This window comes from Carassius gibelio, chromosome B3 (assembly GCF_023724105.1).
Source record: "Carassius gibelio isolate Cgi1373 ecotype wild population from Czech Republic chromosome B3, carGib1.2-hapl.c, whole genome shotgun sequence".
In the NCBI taxonomy this organism is placed as follows: Eukaryota; Metazoa; Chordata; class Actinopteri; order Cypriniformes; family Cyprinidae; genus Carassius; species Carassius gibelio.
This window is the reverse complement of record NC_068398.1, coordinates 49,768,011-49,788,284: the sequence shown is the minus strand read 5'-3', so window position 1 is coordinate 49,788,284 and position 20,274 is coordinate 49,768,011. Positions and strand designations below refer to the sequence as shown.

At 37.0% G+C, this 20,274-nt stretch overlaps 1 protein-coding gene across 1 annotated transcript; it reads left to right on the top strand.

Moving 5' to 3' along the window:
* The first annotated feature begins 3,870 nt into the window (after positions 1-3,870).
* Positions 3,871-4,784, top strand: LOC127953942 (1-phosphatidylinositol phosphodiesterase-like). Its single transcript, XM_052553316.1, has one exon. It carries the CDS (start codon positions 3,916-3,918, stop codon positions 4,678-4,680), a length of 765 nt encoding a protein of 254 aa, XP_052409276.1. The 5' UTR covers positions 3,871-3,915; the 3' UTR covers positions 4,681-4,784.
* Positions 4,785-20,274: the final 15,490 nt, after the last annotated feature.

The following is a 20,274-nucleotide window of genomic DNA, read 5'->3' as shown; positions in this document are numbered from 1 at the left end:
GCTTAAGTTTACAATTGTGACACACAATGCCATTACATTTTGATCTGAACGAAATAATTACATCTGTTTAGTATCAATGAAAAATAAAGTGATAACAAGATTCCTACAGAAAACAAAACTATTGTAAAACAACATTGGCCTATCGTGGCTTTTATCATTACATGAACTACACTACCTGTGTTAAATGTGCTTAATGCAGCCTGTCAGAACATAGTTCATGCTATCATTTGTTTATAAACATTTATTAATTATGCCTTTTCATAAAATATAACTGAATGTAACTGGGTTGACCAGGTACTCTGTACCACCGGTACTGGGTCTTTTGGCAACACTAACGCCCATATTGGTGGGCTTTGGCGGGTTTCATGGCCATAGGCTCGTCCAGCACCACTGCCATGCCATTGGTTCATTTTATTAAACTGCCTAAACCAATGGCATTGCAGTAACACTGCATTATTGAAAAGGCTTCAGTATCAAAGAAAAAGGAGTTTTGCCTCCTAGCATCTTAAGTGATGCAGTATAAGGTAAGTATCGAAAAAGAATTGCATTTCTTCATATTTGAGAATCAAAACGTTCTGTACACTGTAAAATTATGCAGTTGCTTTTTTACAGTGCGTATTCATGTTTGCTTGTAGTTTTTCAGTTGGTGGAGGATCCAGAGCTTCTTAATTTTTGAAAGAAAAGAGCTGCAAATGCAAATGCCTTTTAATGGCCCATGTGGCTGTTTTAAATTTTGCATGTAATCATCTAAAGAGCAGGTGGATAGTCAGTTATTGCTTTTATCATTCCTTTTATCTTGGAGAAGGCTGGTGTAATGATACAGTTGGACCGTTGTGGCTCTCAATAGTTTAGTGCAAAAACCCTGCTGTGGACTACAATAACTTTATTAAAGATAAAATATTAATTACTACAAAGTTTCCAAAGGTGTCATTTAAAATATTTACTGTACTGATATTAATGCAATTATATGATTTTAATTAAATAAAAGTAATTATATACAGTTGAGATCCGCAGTTTGACGCAAAGCAAAATGTTTTCCATCGACTGATGGGAAGTTTGGTCACTGCAGAGTTTGCTTTAATTTTGATCAGAGCACTTTTTAAAATATATCACTTAAGTTTATACTTAGAATACAGTTAATTTGAATGTCTGGTTCTGAGTGTCTCTGCACTCTGGGGTCTCATTTATAAAGGTTGCGAATGCACAAAATAGGCATTAAAATTGCATATGCAATTTTGTACGCACATATCGGGATTTATAAAAACATAAATGTCATGTGAAGGCATCTCTACAACATTATGAAAAAAAAACCACTTTATCTGAAGGATACAATTTGAAGGAAATTGTAATATGCATGTTTTCTTTTTAAAATAGTCTACTTTGTCAGTGATTTTTCGAGTCAGACCATTTTATTTACACTGCAATAAATATAGGCAAAAAAGAAATAACGAAAATATGTTCACCTTATCAGTAAAACTGCATATATTAAATTTGATTTTAATTGTTTAAAACAATTGAAATACTATTCGGCCAGTGGAAAGGAATGAGACAAACTATATTGTAAAAAATATTTATCTGAGAACTGTTTTAAACAGTTTTGTTTTTAGGGATTTTATTGTTATATATTTATGCTAAAACATGACAAGGATACTGGATAATTTTTAGCAATAAAAAATTTGTGGCATTTATAGTTTACCGTATCTCTCATATTTACTTAATGTCTTGTACCCTAAACGGTGTTAAATATGGTTTCACGTGGATGGGAACATGCATGGAAATGATATGCAGATAAGGTTAACGTATAGTAAAACTAGGCGTTGTAAGCTCCATACAGTATGTGGTTATTTCTGAGAGGAGTCAGGTTAGAGATGCACATAGCTTCCCCTGACTGGGAATTTATAAAGGGATTTTTGCGCAGGTTATGGTGTACACATGGTTTTATAAATCAGAAAAATGTTGTCCGTATACAAAATCTAGCTTTTGTGTCTACGTACACTTCTACAGAGAGTTTTATGAATGAGATCCCTGCTCATCTTTGCGCTACCTGCTTTGATAGACGAATAAAGTGGTCATATGCAATTCGTCCCCTTGGAATTATAAGGTTCTATCTGACATTTTTGTCAAAATTGAGGTATTCACATATTCTTATTCTGTGACAATTTATTAACATTATGTGATGTTTTATTTTAAGTTGTGTACATTTTGGGATTTTTTATTGAAAAAACAAAAAGGTTCTATCTACAGAAGTCTATGGAACACAAAAATTTTAAAGCTCAATATCTCAAAACTACTCAGAACGCAGATAGAACCTTATAATTCCAAGGGGACAAATTGTTTCAATAAACTATCTGTTCTTATAGACGCCCCTGCTGGACTCGAGCCAGATATTTCATAAACCCTAACCTACTTTATGGTCAAACCAACACAAGTTTATATACATTATGGGAATGTTGGTTTTTTCAAGCTAACTTAATAATGGAGCAACCATTTAATCATGTATTACTGTGCAATAAATATGCAGATATATGCAAATACACATTAAGAAAACAGCCAATGGCATGTCCTAATGTTAGCATAAAATTAACAGGTTATAGAAGTCCTTTGCAGAGCTGTATCAGTATCAGGTGCTGTGCTCAACAGGACAAGTTCAAAGTGCTTGCTGTTATCCAGCCGGGAGAGTAAGTTTTCTCTATTTTGTTTGACAATTTTTCCCCTAACATTTCTACTGTAATTAGTAACTGTTAGCTCCTTTCAATGTTGTAACTCAATATTCAATATTGCATTGAGGTAAATAAGGTGGCAAAATCAGTTAAATAAATCAATATTTCACATTAGATTATAAGAGTTTTTTTTTTCTTTTTTAATGTATTGTTTTATTTTCTGCTAATCACAGGTACAGATGAAGATGATTACTGGGAAAACTCTGTTTATCCTGGTGCTGCTGTGAGTAAGAAAAAATGGGTGTCCTTCATGACTTGTTGATATATATATATATATATATATATATATATATATATATATATAAAATTTTCAGAGTAAATGTTTTTTTTAACAAATATACTTTATGTATATTTTTCTAAATAAAAAAATTCTAATTAAGAAAAGTTATATTGAAACTTCTGACTGACTACTTTGTCATCGTGAAAATTTGACCATTTATGACACGTATTGTATCAAACTAAGAAAACATTTTTCTTGTGAAACTAAGAACAATGACTTAAAAAAAAGTTTTTTATTTGTGCAGCCAAATTAATTATAGGTAGGACACTGGAAATTTGGCAATTAGATGTTTTAGTAATGAAAATTTTCTACATTAAAAAATTGTGAACTCAATCTTTATTTTTACTGACAACTAAAATTTCTGGTCAAAAACAAGAATTGGGGTTTTCTTTTCCCTTTTTTTCAGTATAGTACATGAATATGTCACATTATCATTCCAAATATAAAAATGGGTTGACCGCTGGCACTCCTCCCAAACTGATTAAAGAATATCATTAAATATTATCTGAGCATGTGGCATTTCTGTCACATGTAAATTAAAAGGTTTAATATTGAATGTGGCATGTACTCACCTGAAGAGCAGGTGAGTGATCATGTTATGATATAAAATTAAATAATTATATATACTTTCTCATTTTGTCATTTGCATTGTGCCTAAAACATTATTTAGAAAAGTAAATGCAGTCATTCTGATAGTTGGGTAATTTGGTATGAATTATGAAGAAATTACCCTTTTATCGAGGACATTGTTGACCTGATATTTTGGTTTTGTTCCACAGACTGCTCAAGAGTAGTGAGCAAGCAGGACAAGGAGATGAGGATGATAACACACCAGATGAAGATGAATTAACAGAAGAAGAAATAAGAACAGTGTTTGAAAATGTGGGACCCAGGTCTCCTGGCCAAGAAAACTGGATGGCAAAACTGGACAATAATAAGTTAGTTTCTGACATCACTATTCCTGGTACCCATGACACCATGGCCCTCTATGGAGGATCAATGGCAAAATGCCAGTCATGGTCACTAGAAAACCAGCTGAAGGCTGGTATACGCTACTTGGACCTCAGAGTGTCTGGCTTTAAATTAAAAATTATGCATGGAATTGTTTACCAACGTACATCATTGTCAGAAGTTCTCACCACAATCAGGAAGTTTTTAGAAAAATCAAAAAATGAGTTTGTGCTTGTCAGAATTAAGCCAGTTTTTCCTTCCAAGGGAAGTGTTCAGAATTTAGTTGAAAATTTGATTGGAAATGATAATGTCTGGAAAGAGTCTAAAATTCCAACGGTTGGTGAAGTAAGAGGAAAGATTGTTTTAGTTCAGAAAAACAGATTTAAGCTGGGTATCAGTTTGTCTGAAACAGACAGTAAAGGTGATTATAAAGTAACTAAAATTGAAAAAAAGAAGAACAAGATTATAAAGCATCTGGAAGAAGCTGATAAACAATGTAAATCTGAAATTAAAGAAAAAATGAGTCTGGTCTATTCAAGTGGCACAAGCTTAGGTACATATAAGGGTTTTTGTTTATTGCCAAATGCAGTGGCAGAGGAAATCAATCCTTGGTTAAATGAACATCTTAAAAATCTATCTAATAAGAATCCTAAGCCTTGTTTTGGGATCATAGCCATGGACTTTCCAAATTTTGACTTGATTGATATGATCATCAAATTCAATACCTAAGATTTTTCACTATTTACTTTTCTCCCCATGGGTTTATCAAAAAATGTATGTTCTTGTTGCTTCAATCTGAGTAATTTAGAATTTTAAACAAATGCTTTACAAATAATATTCCAGATGTGTTAATTCAATAACAGAGCATTCAAGCATTAAATAATAAAGAATTGCAATAAACCTTTTGTTGTTTTATGAGTTTGGACAACATGCAGGTGAGTAAATAATCGCAGGTCGTTTTGTGAGTTTGGACAACATGAAGGTGAGTAAATAATCGCAGAATTGTCCAAAAGTCAATCAGGCATGGGCAAAACATCTTTTACCATTCAACAACAACAGCAGGTTTTTTTTTTACTTGCACTCCAACATTTCCACTGGGTCCATTTTTTATTTTTTTTATTTTTTTTAACAAAGTCTTGAAAGTAAAACTCATTTTTTTTCTTAGCCAGTTAGATAACATTATATTTGTTATATTGGTATATAAATTAGCAGAATTTGCAACAAAAATGGTTAATGTTAGTTCCACAAATACAGTGGCTATAGAAAAGAATCACCCTCCCTTTAAAATAATCCCATTTTGTTGTTTGCTGTCCGAAATGAAGACAGACACAGTTTTTGTTTTAAGATTCAAGATTCTTTATTGTTTAACTTTTCAAGTATAGTGAAGTTTGAGCAATCCTTACAGTGCAGTCCCATGTAACTTAAACATCTGTAATACAGAAAAAAAAAGTATGTTATAACTATACAATACTAGACAGACAATACACAAACCAATACAGACTGGCAATAGTGCAAAGTTAAGCCTTGTCTGCAATACAGTCAGCGATAAACCATATGCTATCTAACAATACAATACAAAGGCGGTACAAACGAATTTAATCCTTATTAAATATCATATTGCACACATAACTGCACAGTTGGCACATAACAGAAAAGATGTACATGTTGCATAGTTTGCATTGTAAAGGGTCCAGGGAGTGGACAAATATTGCACAGGAATGTTGCACAATAGACACAATATTGCACACTTTGAAGAGGTAAATACAAGAGAACTGAATAATATAAAGTGTGAACATTTCGAGAATAAGCCAATTAAACATTTCAGGTCCCGTATGACACTGACACGATACGCACACACAAACAGGTGATCCAAAAGCAGTTTTTATTTGGGTAAATCCAGAATCATAAATCCAGGTAATCGGTCCAAAACAAGTAACACGAACATAAACCAGGGAACATGAAAAAGCAGGGTGACATTACACAGGACTCAAACAAACAGGGTATATATAGACAGGTGCAAACAATGTGTGTGGAATGAAGTGATTAGTACAGATAAAGGCTTGTGTGAAATGCCGTACTGAAGTGGAGTGATGATATGGGGAAGTGAGACATTAGTGGACACCCAGAGATACACAAACTAGACACTGTGACAGACACTGGGATAAAAGATGTTCTTGAGTCTATTCAAACAGTTGATGTCCGGCATGGGGAGGATCCATTTAAATGTTTGCTGCCCTTCTAAGGCAGCATGAAGTGTAAAGTTGTTTTAAGGAAGCCAGAGGGCAACCAGTGATTTAACCAGATTTAACAACTAAAGTGTGCAAATAAAAAATACTCTTTTAAGGCCGGGAACATGCATTTGATCAAAACCAGCTGCAAAAGCCTTGATGACTTACACACTTTAATTTCATTGGTCAGATTCTGTGATGACAAGGACGGCATGTGTTGCATGTTTTTTTCTTAGACAAGTTCCTGTTTTTAACCAATCTTGAAATTGAATATCTGACATTCAAACAGTACACACAAAATATTAACAAAAATTAAGATGAGTAATTAGTAAATATTCTTATTTTACAGTAAAAGTTTAGAAGACATAATGTTCTGGTTAACCTGTTGCTTATATTTGGAAAATGAATGTTGTTGGTTCACCACACATCAGAAAGCACAAAGTGTCCGACCTCCTTCTCTTCACTCCTCCCGGCAGATCTCTGCTGGTGGCAGGCTAGTGTAGTTCATCTTGAACAAGCCTTATGCCAAGTTCACACTTCTGGGGTAACATTCAGGTGCTGCTACAGCAGATCGGTGACAGGAGGGTACACACTGCATGACTTTATAGGAATTACATTTCTGACTCTGACACGATGGCCTGCTCCGTTGCCGGCATGCTGAAAACATGCCAAAGGACAAGAATCTCAACAATTCCTTCTTTTAGGAACAAAATAAATAAGTAAATAAAACTCAAAAATATTATGAAGACAATGAACAATGATTAATAATTCTTAAATTCTTAATGGTTGAAATAATTACAGTTGTTGTTTCAACGTTGAAACAATGTTGATACAATTTTTAAAGCTGTGATGATCGTGTACCCAGAGATACACAGGGAGAGAGAGAGATCCAATAGCAGATGTCTTTATTCAGGGATAATCCAAATCATGGTCAAAAACAAGCAAAGGTCAAAACCAAAAAGACAGTCCAAAATAAACAAACAAGGGAAAGGGACAGGAAAGGGAACTCGGAAAACGAGAGGACTCGGAGGACGTGCAGACTAGGAAGAATCTCGGGGAATGAGAATGCTGGATACATGAAGGTTAAGGACTCCATACAAACAACAGGAAATGTCTGGTATTTATAGGGAGGCTAATGACAATAAAGTGACTGCACCTGGTGCAATTAACAGGAGTGCAATTACTGTGATGATAGGACAAGACTAGAGGAGTTATAGTGCCTACGGTGAAGTGCCTAAGGGGAAGTGAGCCCACTAGTGGACACCCAGGGAAACAGAGACTATACAGCGTGACATTACCCCCTCCTCCACGGAGCAGCTGCCAGATGCTCCACCCGAACCCAAGGGAAAACCAAAAACACAAAGAGACCAGGAGGGAGGTGGAGCGGCGGAGGACCAGGTAAAATGGTAAAACAGACAAGAGGACCAGGTAAAATGGGGAAACCGAGACAAGAGAAGTACAACACAAAACAAGGAGTCCAGGAGGGTGGTGGACCGGCGGAGGGCCAGGTCCATAGGAGGAAAACAGACAGTAGAAAAAAAAAAAAAAAAAAACAGAAGACCACCACATCCGTGCGGCCGAACCAGACGCCCCCCAGGGCGGAGCAGAAGACCACCACATCTGTGCGGCTGAACCAGACGCCCCCCAGGGCGGAGCAGAAGACGAGCAGAAGACCACCACATCCGTGCGGCCGAAACCGACGCCCCTCAGGGCGGAGCCAAAGACCACCACCTCCATGTGGCCGAATAAACAGGAGGATAAGTCTGATTGGGCAAGTCTGAAACAAAAAACATGAAAAAGTTAAAGGTAGCCTTCGTGGCCAAAGCAGGATCTGTCTGGTGCTCAGAGAGTTCAACTGAGACGTGACGAGGCTCTGGAAGTTCCACAGAAGCGAGGAGATACTCTGGTAGTTCATCAGAGACGTGGAGAGGCTCTAATAGTTCAGCAGAGATGTGAAGAGGCTCTGATAGTTCAGCAGAAACGTGGGGAGGCTCTGGTAGTTCCACAGAGAAATGACGAGAGACTGGTACTCCCATGGTGTTTCCTTGTTCATGAAGATCAATGGTGACTTGAATTTTCCCATGAAGAACCCTGGTGACTTGACTTGGTCCTTGAAGATCACCGGTTACTGGACTCTGTCCCTGAAGATCACCAGTGATTTGACTTAACTCTGGAAGGTCAACGGTGACCAGCCTTGACTCTGGAAGGTTAAAGGTGACTAACCCTGACTCCGGAGGGTCCACGAGCACCTGGCTCGACTCTGGAGGGTCCAGAGGAACTAGCCCCGACTCTGGAAAGTCGATGGTGACTAACCCTGACTCTGGACGGTCAACCGGAACCTGACTCAACTCTGGAAGGTCAACAGGAACTAGCCCTGACTCTGGAAGGTCAACGGTGACTAACCCTGACTCTGGAGGGTCCATGAGCACCTGACTCAACTCTGAGTCGGGAGGCTCTCACCTACATCCAATGGGAGACCCGACTCCATGCATTGGATGGGTAAACCTCCGTACGTAAGACAGAATGGCAAAAAGGGTAGCTGGGGGCTTTCACCTACGTCCGAGGGGAGCGTGAGCACCTGGCAACGAACAGGTAAGCCTTGCTGGCCGCGGAATGGAAAAGGTGAGGTTGTCTGGCTGGGAGGCTCTAGTCGGCATCCGATGGGAGCCCAAGCTCATGGCATCGAAGAGAGAAGCCTTGCCGGCCATAGGATCCGGTGAAAGATCCTGTGTTTTTTTTATTTATTTATTCATTTATTTATTTATTAAATTTGCGACACCGGACGGGTGGTCTCTCCGGCCATCAGAGGGAAAATTGAGATTGTTTTATCTGCGAAGCACCTGTTGGTGTTTGGCAAAAGCTTAATTTGCGATATTGGATGGGTACGTCTTGCCATCGGAGGGAAATTTTTTTTAGCTGCGATGTACTCGTTGGTTTTCGATAGGTAAGGGTTCGCTGACTGAAATAATTTTTTTTTTGGTTAATCGGATAAGTTTCGCTGGTGGTCGGATGGAAAGTCCAAGATTGCTTACGCGGGAAAGCATCTGACAGAAGTTTAACACTCGCGATGTCGTATGAGAAAGCTTTGCTGATAGTTGAACGGAGAAGGCAAAGGTTGGCTCAACCAGGAGCTCTCTTGCAGCGCCTGACAGGGAGTTCAATAATAAGGATGATTTGGTTGTCTACGAGGGTAGACGCTGTGAGGCTTACTTGAATAATTGTTTAGCAAATCCAATGAGTTGCTTCCGATAACGAGTCAAAAAAATCTTGGTGCAAAAATAAATTGGATTTCCTGTGCCAGTGTACCCCGAATAGGTGCCATGAATCAGCGATGTGGTCGTTGTCGAATTGTCATATTGTCAGCATGTGAGATCGATGGTACATATCGACGATGTAATCGTGCATGGGTGGAGTAAGAGAAAGATTCTTTATTTTTGTCTGAGCTTACTCTGAGCTTACGGTGAGTAAATGAATGCAGTTTTTTTTGTGTTTGTCAACTATTTCTTTAAAAGTCACAGTTTTAATAACTTAAGTTAAAGCTATATGAATCTGGATGCGCTCCATGTAAACAAATCAACTGAAATAAAAATGCTCAAGCCTTTAAAAAGGGTGGTATAAATCTGTTCTAATCCATTTAATAGGAACATGTAAACACTTGATCAAATTGAAACTGAACTAGAAATGTTTTGCGCATGTGTATTGAAGTAGAAATGATGTTTGATGCACAAAATAAGCAAATGTTGTTGTAATATTATATTAAAGAATATAATAAATGACTAAATTCTCTTTCTACTTATCGACTGTGAAGTGGTGCAGGACAATGTTGTCCCACGAGTGATTGTTTTGGACTCTGGTCTGCAGAAATCTTTTTTTTAAGCTTGGGAAGGGGTTTTTATTGTTGGCTAGTGTGACCAGCACAGCGCTCGTCATCTCCTAATTAAACGTAAAAAAAAAAGACAAAAGTTAAGTTTGCTGTTTAAAACAAATAGATTTTTACACCATGTCGACACCAGACGCAAGCAGCATGGTGTGACTCAGGCTCAGGACAGTGCGACTAAGTACAAGAGAACCTATTATAATCAGTGACTCTGAATACACTGGAGGTGGCACGACATGATAAATCCCCAGCAGTATTCGACAACATCAATCATTATCATTTAGGAATAGAGTAAATGGAATTTGGATCTAGATTACGATCTTTTAACGATTAATCATGCTGTTCTAATTTCTGATAATATATGCATCTCTGTATATCTCGTATAATATTTTTAGAGAAACATTACACTTTTAATTCATAATCATAATTATACATTGTATTAAAGGGATAGCTAACTCAAAAATAAAAATTCGGTCATCATTTACTGATCATGAATGATTAAATAGCTACAATGAACTGTTTGGTTATCACCATTCTTCAAAATATATTTTTGTCTTAAACAGAATAAATTCATACAGGTTTGGAAAAACTTTCATTTTGGGGTGAACTGTCCCTTTAGGTAAATTAAGTAAAATCTAATTAAGTAAAATTATTACATTTTGTAAAATAAAATAAAAAAACTCACATATAACAAAAGGTGGGTGAATCCAGACCAGAAGTGACAGTGAAGTGGGGTTGGGAATCGAGAACAGATTCTTATTCAGAACCGGTTCTGTTCTTTGAAAAAAAAAAAAAAAAAAGCACAACCGTGAGCAATTTCTAAGTTTCAGTTCTGAAAACGGTTCTGGTGCGACACGTGACCGAGCATAGTGAGCATTCTTGCATATATAGCATATGTGTGTGTGTGTGTGTGTGTGTGTGTGTCTGTGTCCTTATTGTGCACTGCCGCGTTGCTAAATGATAGCAACTAACCAGGACACTTCACCAACTCTCCACTCATTCTCCTTGGACCATGCATAGGCTTTGACGGACATCAGTTCTTGGCAATTCCTCATTTGCCCTCTCACGGCTGGCTCGATCGAAATTACACGGCTGCAGGCCATCATACATGTTGGCTCTTACCACCTCTTCCTCATCCCAGTCATTCGCTATAGTTCTGATGCTGCGTTTCAGGCAGGTTTTTTAGCTCGTAATCACTATTTCATATCACTACTAACGACTTTGTACCGTTCCAGGCAAGTTACACCAAACTTTGTGAGCGCAAGGCATTGTAACTAGATTATTTATTTTATTGCAACGTTACATTGACCTAAAATCGTTTTTTCAACGTGTACCACTTGCATAAACACTGCATCACCAGGCAGTATTATTTGTAGAGGCTGTCATCGTTGTTTCGCGTGCTGTGTGACCTCGGAACTCGGAGTACATCGATCTAGTACGAGACACGAGTTCACAGGTGGGAAGTCACGGGTTTGACTGTCGTTCCAGTGCACTTTCAAGGGTTTAAGGTTGGAAAAACACTGGTTACGGGTTGCCTGGAACGCGGCATCATACTAGGCTGAGGCTACCTTTCTTCGACTTCTCCCCAACGTGACGTCATCACCGAGTTGTGTAAAAAAAATGTTAATGCCAAAAACCAAAAAAACTAAAAAAATAGGTCTTAAAGACCATTTTTGAGACATTTTAAAAATGATATACATATCTTGAGTGATTTATGTACCCATTAATCGAAAGTGGTGGTTAACCTGCAACATGGCCTTTAAAGGTTGCGGTCACATTTTATACATGAATTGTTTATTAGAAAAAAAAAAATGAAAGTCAAAATATATTGTTAGTTTTATGCTAACATGCAATCAAGGTCTTCAGATACTATACATTTAGGCTATTTAACATGCACTGTGACATTTTACCACTTCAACTTATAAAATATAAGATTATTAAAAGATTTTAAAGTTAGTTTAATAGTTTTGAAATTCAAGATGAATCTAGTATTAAAGGTCTCGTTTTACGCGCTTTTTTTAAGCTTTGATTGTTTACACAATGTGCAATATAACATGTTCATGTTTCGCGTGTAAAAAAACACAGTATTTTTCACACAATTCACCTATCTGTATACTGCTGTTTTCACGGTCACAAAAACGGGCTGATGACTTCCTTGTTCTATGAAGTCCCTCCTTCAGAAATACGTAACGGGTTCTGATTGGGCCAGCGGTACCTGTGTAGTGATTCGACAGCAGCTGAGAGCAGGCTGACCTCCTGGTAACGCGATTGGGCTAGAACGCACGTGCTGGAGATGTATTTATAATCACAGGAGCGTTTTTACTGACGAGATGCGCATGAAAACCACATTTGTTTTTTTTGCACAGCCCTAACATCTAGTTAACAAATCTAAACAGCATTGCCCTTTGTGTAATAAGTTACAGAAACTGTTAAACGCACCAACTTAAATAATAAAATACACTTACTGGTTGTGGTCCATAAACAACGCCTTCTCCAGACAAAGAGGGAACTGCTCCATCTCTCAAGAATAATCTTTGTGCAAATCCAGCATTAAACTGATTGAGATTGAGAAAGTTGTCCTCAGCAAGCTGTCCTCAGCAAAATGAGCTGCACATAGTTTTACATGTGCATTATAATTTTCGGGAACCAAGTTAAACATAAATTGTAACCATTAATCTCAAAGTACAGTGTTCCTGGGAAGCCCAAACAAAGATGATTGGACTCAGAGAGATTAAAAAAAAAAAAACAGCGTTTCAACAACATGGCGACAAACACAAACAGCTCTTCCTTCTTCTCCGTCGGAGCACAACAAGGCCACGCCCCCCTGTTTGTGAATTCATGTGGGCGGTGGTTAGTCAAAAGAACTGTTTTAGTGACGTTATTACTGCAGGAACTAGAGGGCTGTAGTCCAAACGGGTCGTTTTTTGTAGGCGAATTCTGTTAAATAAAATATCTCGCTTGGCATTGAACTTTGAGCTTTAGAATTTAACAGATATTATTTATACTCTAACAACAACAACAACAACAACAACAACAACAACAACATTACACACTAACTAAAGTTTAAAACATGGAATCACGAAGAAGGGGACCTTTAAAAAAAATAATTTAAGCAATTAAAACCTATCAAAACTTTTTTCCATTGTATCATTTTTATGAGCTGTATTCATTTTCCATTTTCGGAAACCAAGCACCCACTTTTTCCTTTTTTTTTTTTTCAATCTATTATTCGCTCACATATCTCCAGAGGGGGGGGGGGGGGGGGGGGGGTTGAGCAAGGTGCCACTGTCAGGGGAGTCAAAAGATAAACATCATTAGTTGCCAATTAACTTCAGAAATGGAAAATAAGGGCTAATTGAGGTTCTCTATTTATAATGTTTATTCTAAGGGGCGATCCAAATATTTGTAATGTACAATAATATAGGCCTATATCTGCCTGCAGTTAAAAAGTTTAAAGTGAAGTTTTGATTCACCCATTTATGTAGGCTACAATTATTCTAAAAATAAGCATAACAACCTGAGGGCTATGAAAAATTAGTCAATAAAGCATTTATTTAAACAATGGCACTTAAAGATTTCAATTAAAATAATGTTATTTCTACGATACAGCCTGTGAATAAATACTTTTACATACTTTTCAATGAATGAACACTTAAGACCGTGTAGGTTGCTTCTGTACTTTTGTACTTCAATATAATGAGCTCCAAGTTTAAGAATAACCTACAGTAGGTTTTTTTAATTCTCTATTCAAACAGCATTAGCTCAAATAAATACATCTTCCTTCAGGTAGACTGAATGTGGGATGGCTCTAAACTCTACAGGGTTGTGGCCCTTTGGGAATTAAGTTTGACATCCTTGCTTTCGTTGCTTGTGAGCATATCTTGGATTCTATTGTCAAACCATCCACGTTTGTACGTAGTTTGCTGCTTTTAGAACAGTATACATTGTTTGATGACTTGTGTCATGTTAAGATCTCATTTTGTTCAGTGTACTATAATGTTTTTATTTTTCTTTATGCAGTATTTTCCCACATGACCACATCATCAAAGCGACCCTGCTGTGAGGTTGAAGGATCCCTCCATCAAGTGTCCCCTGTGCTACAGTCCGTAAAGGCCAAATATTTAACTGCTTTACTGCAGGAGTGTGACCGCAACACTCGTGTGGTGGTGTTTGACGTACAGCACCACAATGTCTTTGAGTGTGTGGAGAAAGACCGGCAAGTGACAATTCTTTTAGATTCATCATTAAACATGAAGAAAAATGATAAGTGATATGTTGGGAGTACTGGCATTGTTGATACTGATACCACTTAGGGGCGGCAGTGGCTCAGTGGTTCATGTAGGTTGTCTACAAACCGGAAGGTTGGTGTTTCAATCCCCGGCTCCACCTGACCAAGTGTTGAGGTGTCCTTGAGCAAGACACCTAACCCCAGCTGCTCCCGATGAGCTGATTGGGGCCTTGAATGGCTGACATTTTTTTTACCTAACTTGTGTTATCTGGGAATCGAACCAACAACCTTGCGCTGCTAAAGCAATGCTCTACCACTTGAGCCACAGGAACACTAGTACATGCTAATACTAATACATGCTGTTTTACGACAGCAGCATGTCATTCTTGCTCCCAGTAGTATTTGTGTATGTATTGGCTGTAGATAATCCAGACCTGTTCTGCAGCAGCATAGCATTTCTAATGTGCCAAGAACTAGCATTAACTTTGTCACATTCTTCGTCATGACAGACTTTAGTGTTATAGTAGAATTTGTTATTAATCCGTAATGGTTGTGTCAAGTGAAATTGCAACTTGTTTTTTTTTTTTTTCTTACAGGTCATATTAAAGCCATCCTTTCAAAATTCAGGAAAAGATTATATAATTGTAAACCGCTACAGCAAGGTTTTCATTATTCGACAGTTATCATTTGCTTTTGATGATGGTTTGAGAGCCATTAGTGAATCCAAAACACTAAATGGAAATTGCCAGTGACGTCAGGGAATATCAGAGGGTAATTTATTTATTTTTTCATGCCGAAAAGTTTAAAGTTTGCAGATGTTAGTTCAGAAAGTAGGGGATATGAGGTTTATCCCTGAATTTAGTGAGGTCCGTGTTGAGGAATGAGCATTTAAAACTATGTTTATTTGTCACAGGTAACCATCCAGGTCAAAATACTCTCTCTGCTTTGAGAAACAGACACTGACCCGTAGTCACAAGAAAGTCATGAGGAAGACCTATCAAGTTGCTGACAAGACTTTGAGCATGGCTCTAAGCGTGTGGGGTGATAGACATGTTGATGTTGGAAAGTGGTACGAGTTGCAGAACGTTTCGGTCCGGCAGTTTGATATGAAACCATGCCTTTCAACCACTTTGACGACTAAAATCAAGGTTCTGCAGGATTTGGGTAACTGCTTTCAAAGTGATGAAGATGAAGTTACCACCATTGAGGGAGACATGGTTGATACTGATATCAAAGTGAGTCACTTGTGTCCAAAATTCCACAAAATGGATGCAGTAAACACCACCACATTAATGAATCGTTGTATTAAATGTGACTCCTCCTGTAAAACCACAAAGATCAAGTCCATTTTAAATGGCCATATCTCAAATGAGGTAAATGCAGTTCACCAGAAAATCATCATGGATGATGGCCATCTCCGTGAGGTCTTGGATTTGTCAGAAAACTTCAAAAGATACCACCGATGACCTGGCATCTAAAGTTATAAGTCACGACTGGCTAATTGTCCAAATGATGGACCGTGTAGCTGTAAAGGCAGTTTGTTCAGACCAGTAAAAGTAGCAGTGCCTCCCCTGGTCCAAGCCTTCCCTACTTCAAATGCAGCCATGGACAAAATGGTGTCTGATGCAGAATCAGAAGGGCTTGATTTTCTTTTCACTGAAGACCAAGAAGTTGTCTTGCTGGTATGTGATTTAAGGGGGGCTGTTGAGTTGTTGAATTATGCTTTTTAATTTTCTTAGCTACCCCCGTTTTTTCTTTATGGCTGACATGTGTTGTGTCCTTCTAGTGGGCTTTTTATTTTTGTGCCCTTATCTTTTTTAGATGAATGATGTATGCTTTAAATACTACTTTAATAAAGACTGTTTGAGCTCAATTTCCTGAGTTTGACTTCTCAGTGAAGCTTGCAACAATCACTTGTTTAACTTCAATGTAGGTTTGACACTTGTGTAAATGTAATTTGAAGAGCATATTTGACCTTTGCACTTGACAAATTAAGCCAAAAAAAGGTATAGATATTAATACTTATGCTGTGACCCATTCAGAGAATCTGGGTTCTTTTTCATTTTTATTTGGTAAACTAAAGTTGGTGGCTTGTCAGCTGAACTCCATGTTTATTTGGAGTAAATGTGCCATACAGGGTTTTTTTTTGTTTTTGCCTTGGGATGGGTGTAGAGTAATATTATTGAAGGATCTTAAATTCTATTAATGATCTTGCTATACAGTATATCTGAAACAATAAGCTAAATACGGAAGGTGTTCTATTTTTGTAACAAGTTATATATAATTTAGATGACACTTATGCTCTAGTGCTGATAAGCCTATTTTAACTTTAGTTTTTTCTTTATATGCTATGGAGGAAAGTGTTCCAGAGGTCAGAGGTAGCCAAATAATACATGGCAAATGAGAAGGGCCACATCTGGCCCTTAAATGTGAGGGCAGGATTATCACATTGTGACACATACAGCACACAGTCACTATAATGATTAAGATATTTTTTAATATGAAAAGGAACACAGAGCAAGCACTGACTTGCATGCTAAGCAAGAATATTCATGAAATGTAGTGAAGAGCAAGAAGAGCAAGTACAGCAGAAAAGGAATATACATAAAAAAACCAGCTAATTTCAAAAGTAGAGAAGATCATATGAAAATGACCATTACTTATTCAAGACACACAGAAATTCCAACATCTGGAACAGAAGCAACATTAACCTTCCTGGATTCAAACCCATGACCTCGGAGGTTCAAAACCAGTGCCTTAACAGAGTGAGCCACATTAGTTGATGCACAGGCCACAGAAGTGAGTTTAAACTGTGAGAATGATTTCTCAGAAGCTCCAATTAGCATTTTGGCCAGATTAGCATGCTTAGCTAAAAAATGCTAACGTAGCTCAGGGTTGTTTTAACTGAAGAAATTGCCACTGCAAATGTCTCAAGCTGGCTGCACACTATAGAAAATTTTCAAATCTGTATATACAGCTGTATTTACTACTAGCCCTGTGTACATTGCTAGAATTATTTTATGGTGTGCTTCAGACTTATCCCTTAATAAAACATGAACAAATACATGGTGAACTACTGTATTTATTACAGTATTTTTATTATTTGACACAAATTTGACCGTAATATTATTTATTTTCTTAAGTGAAAAAGAACTTCAAATGCAGCCAAAAATCTAACACTGCAAACTAAAAAAGGTGTTTTAGTTTTACAATATAACTATAAAAACTGCAACAAATAAGTCCAGGAATATTAAAAAATTATATATTAAACAGATAATCTCTTTACAACAAAACAAGTAAAAAACAAGGAACCGTCTAGGCATAATTATTATTATTAATAAAGATGTATGATTTTATACACATAGAGACATAGCTAAATCTACTGTAGGCTACAACAGTAGCTTAATATATTATCAATTTACTCACGTTAAACCGAACATTTATTTTAATGGGCTGCCATGAAGATCTTTGTGTCTGTGTTTATGATATGACAGTTTTCTCAAAAGAAACGGTAAATTCTCATGAAGTGAAGGTTTATGCGTTCATGTCCTCATATAGTGACACACGGCAGAGACTACAAAACAGCGAGCTCCCGCACTTCTGCGCCCGTCACCCACAGAGATGTAGAATTTGCAGGAGTAACATTTAAATAGTATTTTGCAGTTTAATATTCACAGAAACTAGTATATATTTGGCTACAGTCTGGAGCCCTGCGCTTAGACTAACACTAAAGCGACTGAACGCAGCTGCGGATACCGAATATACTCGAACTTACTAACAATACTACAGAGACGCTGGAATCATCACACTTTTTAATTTTCAGCACTGACTTGGTAATGAAGTGTCAAATACAAATACAATTATTTTGTAGTAAACTTAAAAATAAAATGTTAATATTTTTATTATTATTTTAATTTTAAGTTTCATCATTTTCAAACTGAAAATCAGCAAGCTTTTATTTTGGCGGGGTTGTCAGCAAGAGTAAGTATATGCGCTTCTGGTTTTAGCACTGCAGAGTGAATTAAATGTCACAGTTTCTTATTGTTCTTTGAAAACTTTTTTTTAACAATGTTTGTTGTGTAGGAGGGAAGACGGCAGGGTCGGCTGTTACTACTGACTGCTTTATTTATAATTCAAAACAAAAAGTGTGCAAAACAGGCACCAAAAAAAGACAAAACAATCAATATCAACTCAGTAGAAGTGTAGCAGCCAGGAGTCCTTCTCTCGCCCCACTCCTTTTTCTCCTGGTGTTTTATAATCTCTCCATGCCAATTACTGCAACAAGAGACAGGTGTTCATTATTTGCGCTTAACTCACTCACTCACCATGTGTCTCCTGACGCTCTCCCCCGCTGCAGGGTTCGCTAAACCACGCCCCCTTGCCATAACGTTAGCCTAGATTCATGCTTTCAGTTTAAATAGAAATCCTATAAACATATAAAAAAATAATAATACAAGTTCCAGCTACAAAGCCACACCACATCCATTTAGTAATGTTTGCTCGCTCTCATTGGCTATTGCAGAGATCACGTCAGAGGCAGCCCGATCAAGATCCTGAATATCAAACATGTTTCATATTTACCATTTGAGTTCAGGGGATTTTTGGGATAAAATAATAATAGCTTGCAACAAGCTATAAATCAGGATTGTGGTGCATCAGTGATGCAAATCGGGCTAAAAATCATCTAGTGTGTTTCCAGCTTTAGTCATGAGCGAGCTGATTGTTCACAATGAACCTGTTGAACAGATTCACAATATCACTGAACAATTAATTTCTAACAATTCATTCTTGAATTGGACTGTTCTTGGGTCAACAGGCCATCAAACACACAAAAAAAACTTCACTGCAATCAGACAATATTTCAGTAAGATCTTTCAAAAAAAAATTCAATAAATGTTCAAAAATAAATTATTAAATAAATAAATAAATAATTTAACAAAAAAAAATAAACATTTTAGAAATGTAGAAAATACACAGCAACGCTGCTCAGTGTCCACACTACAGTGAACACTGAAGCAATGCAACATTTAATGAAATAATGAAGGGATTAATTAAGAGATAATTGATTATTAGTGGTGATACATGCCGTTAACAGGCAGAATCACTTAAGGAAAGATAAACAAAAAGAATGAGACGAAACTAGCAGAAACACAAGAACCACTACTTGGGGACAAATCGGTGCTTATTCAATGTATGTGTGAGACATGTGGTGTGTGTTATCAAAGATTTGTTGATGCCCATGAGATATAAACGGCCTAAAACTAACTTTTTGCCACACTTACTAATGGACGGTGACAGTCAATTGTTGCAACACCACAGACATGAATTTGGGGGACACAACTCTTTTCTTAACTGTAACAAAATATGTATTTTTTAAAACAATTTAATAAAATTGTACATGTTAAATAAAATCTATATTCACAATATAACCATTTATTTGTGTTTTGTTATACATTTGTAACAATGTATATTGTTACAATCACATCTAGTGTTGTAGTCGAGTCCGAGTCAAGTCTCGAGTCCCAGTCCAAGTCCAAGTCACCAAAGAAGAGTCCAAGTCGAGTTACCAGAGTATGAGTCCGAGTCAAGTCTCGAGTCCCGTATTGGAAAAGATTTTAAGTTTTTTGAGGAAGCAATAGCAACCAACTGAGTTGGTAGGCATTGAAGTCCATTATATGAAGAAAACATCCTGAAATGTTTTCCTTAAAAAACATAATTTATTTTCTACTGAAGAAAAAAAGCCGTGGATAATCCTGGATGGCATTGAGAGGAGTAAATGATTAGGAAATTAAAATTTTTGTGTGAACTAATCCTTTAACACCGTATTACAGAAATACACTCTGCGAAAAAAAAAGAAACGTGCATTTTACAGGACACTGTATTTTAAAGATACTTAAAACATAAAAATCAATACAATATGCTGAGAGAGAGAGAGTGAGTGTGTTTGTGTGTGTGTGAGAGAGAGAGACGAGAGCGAGAACGCGTTTGTG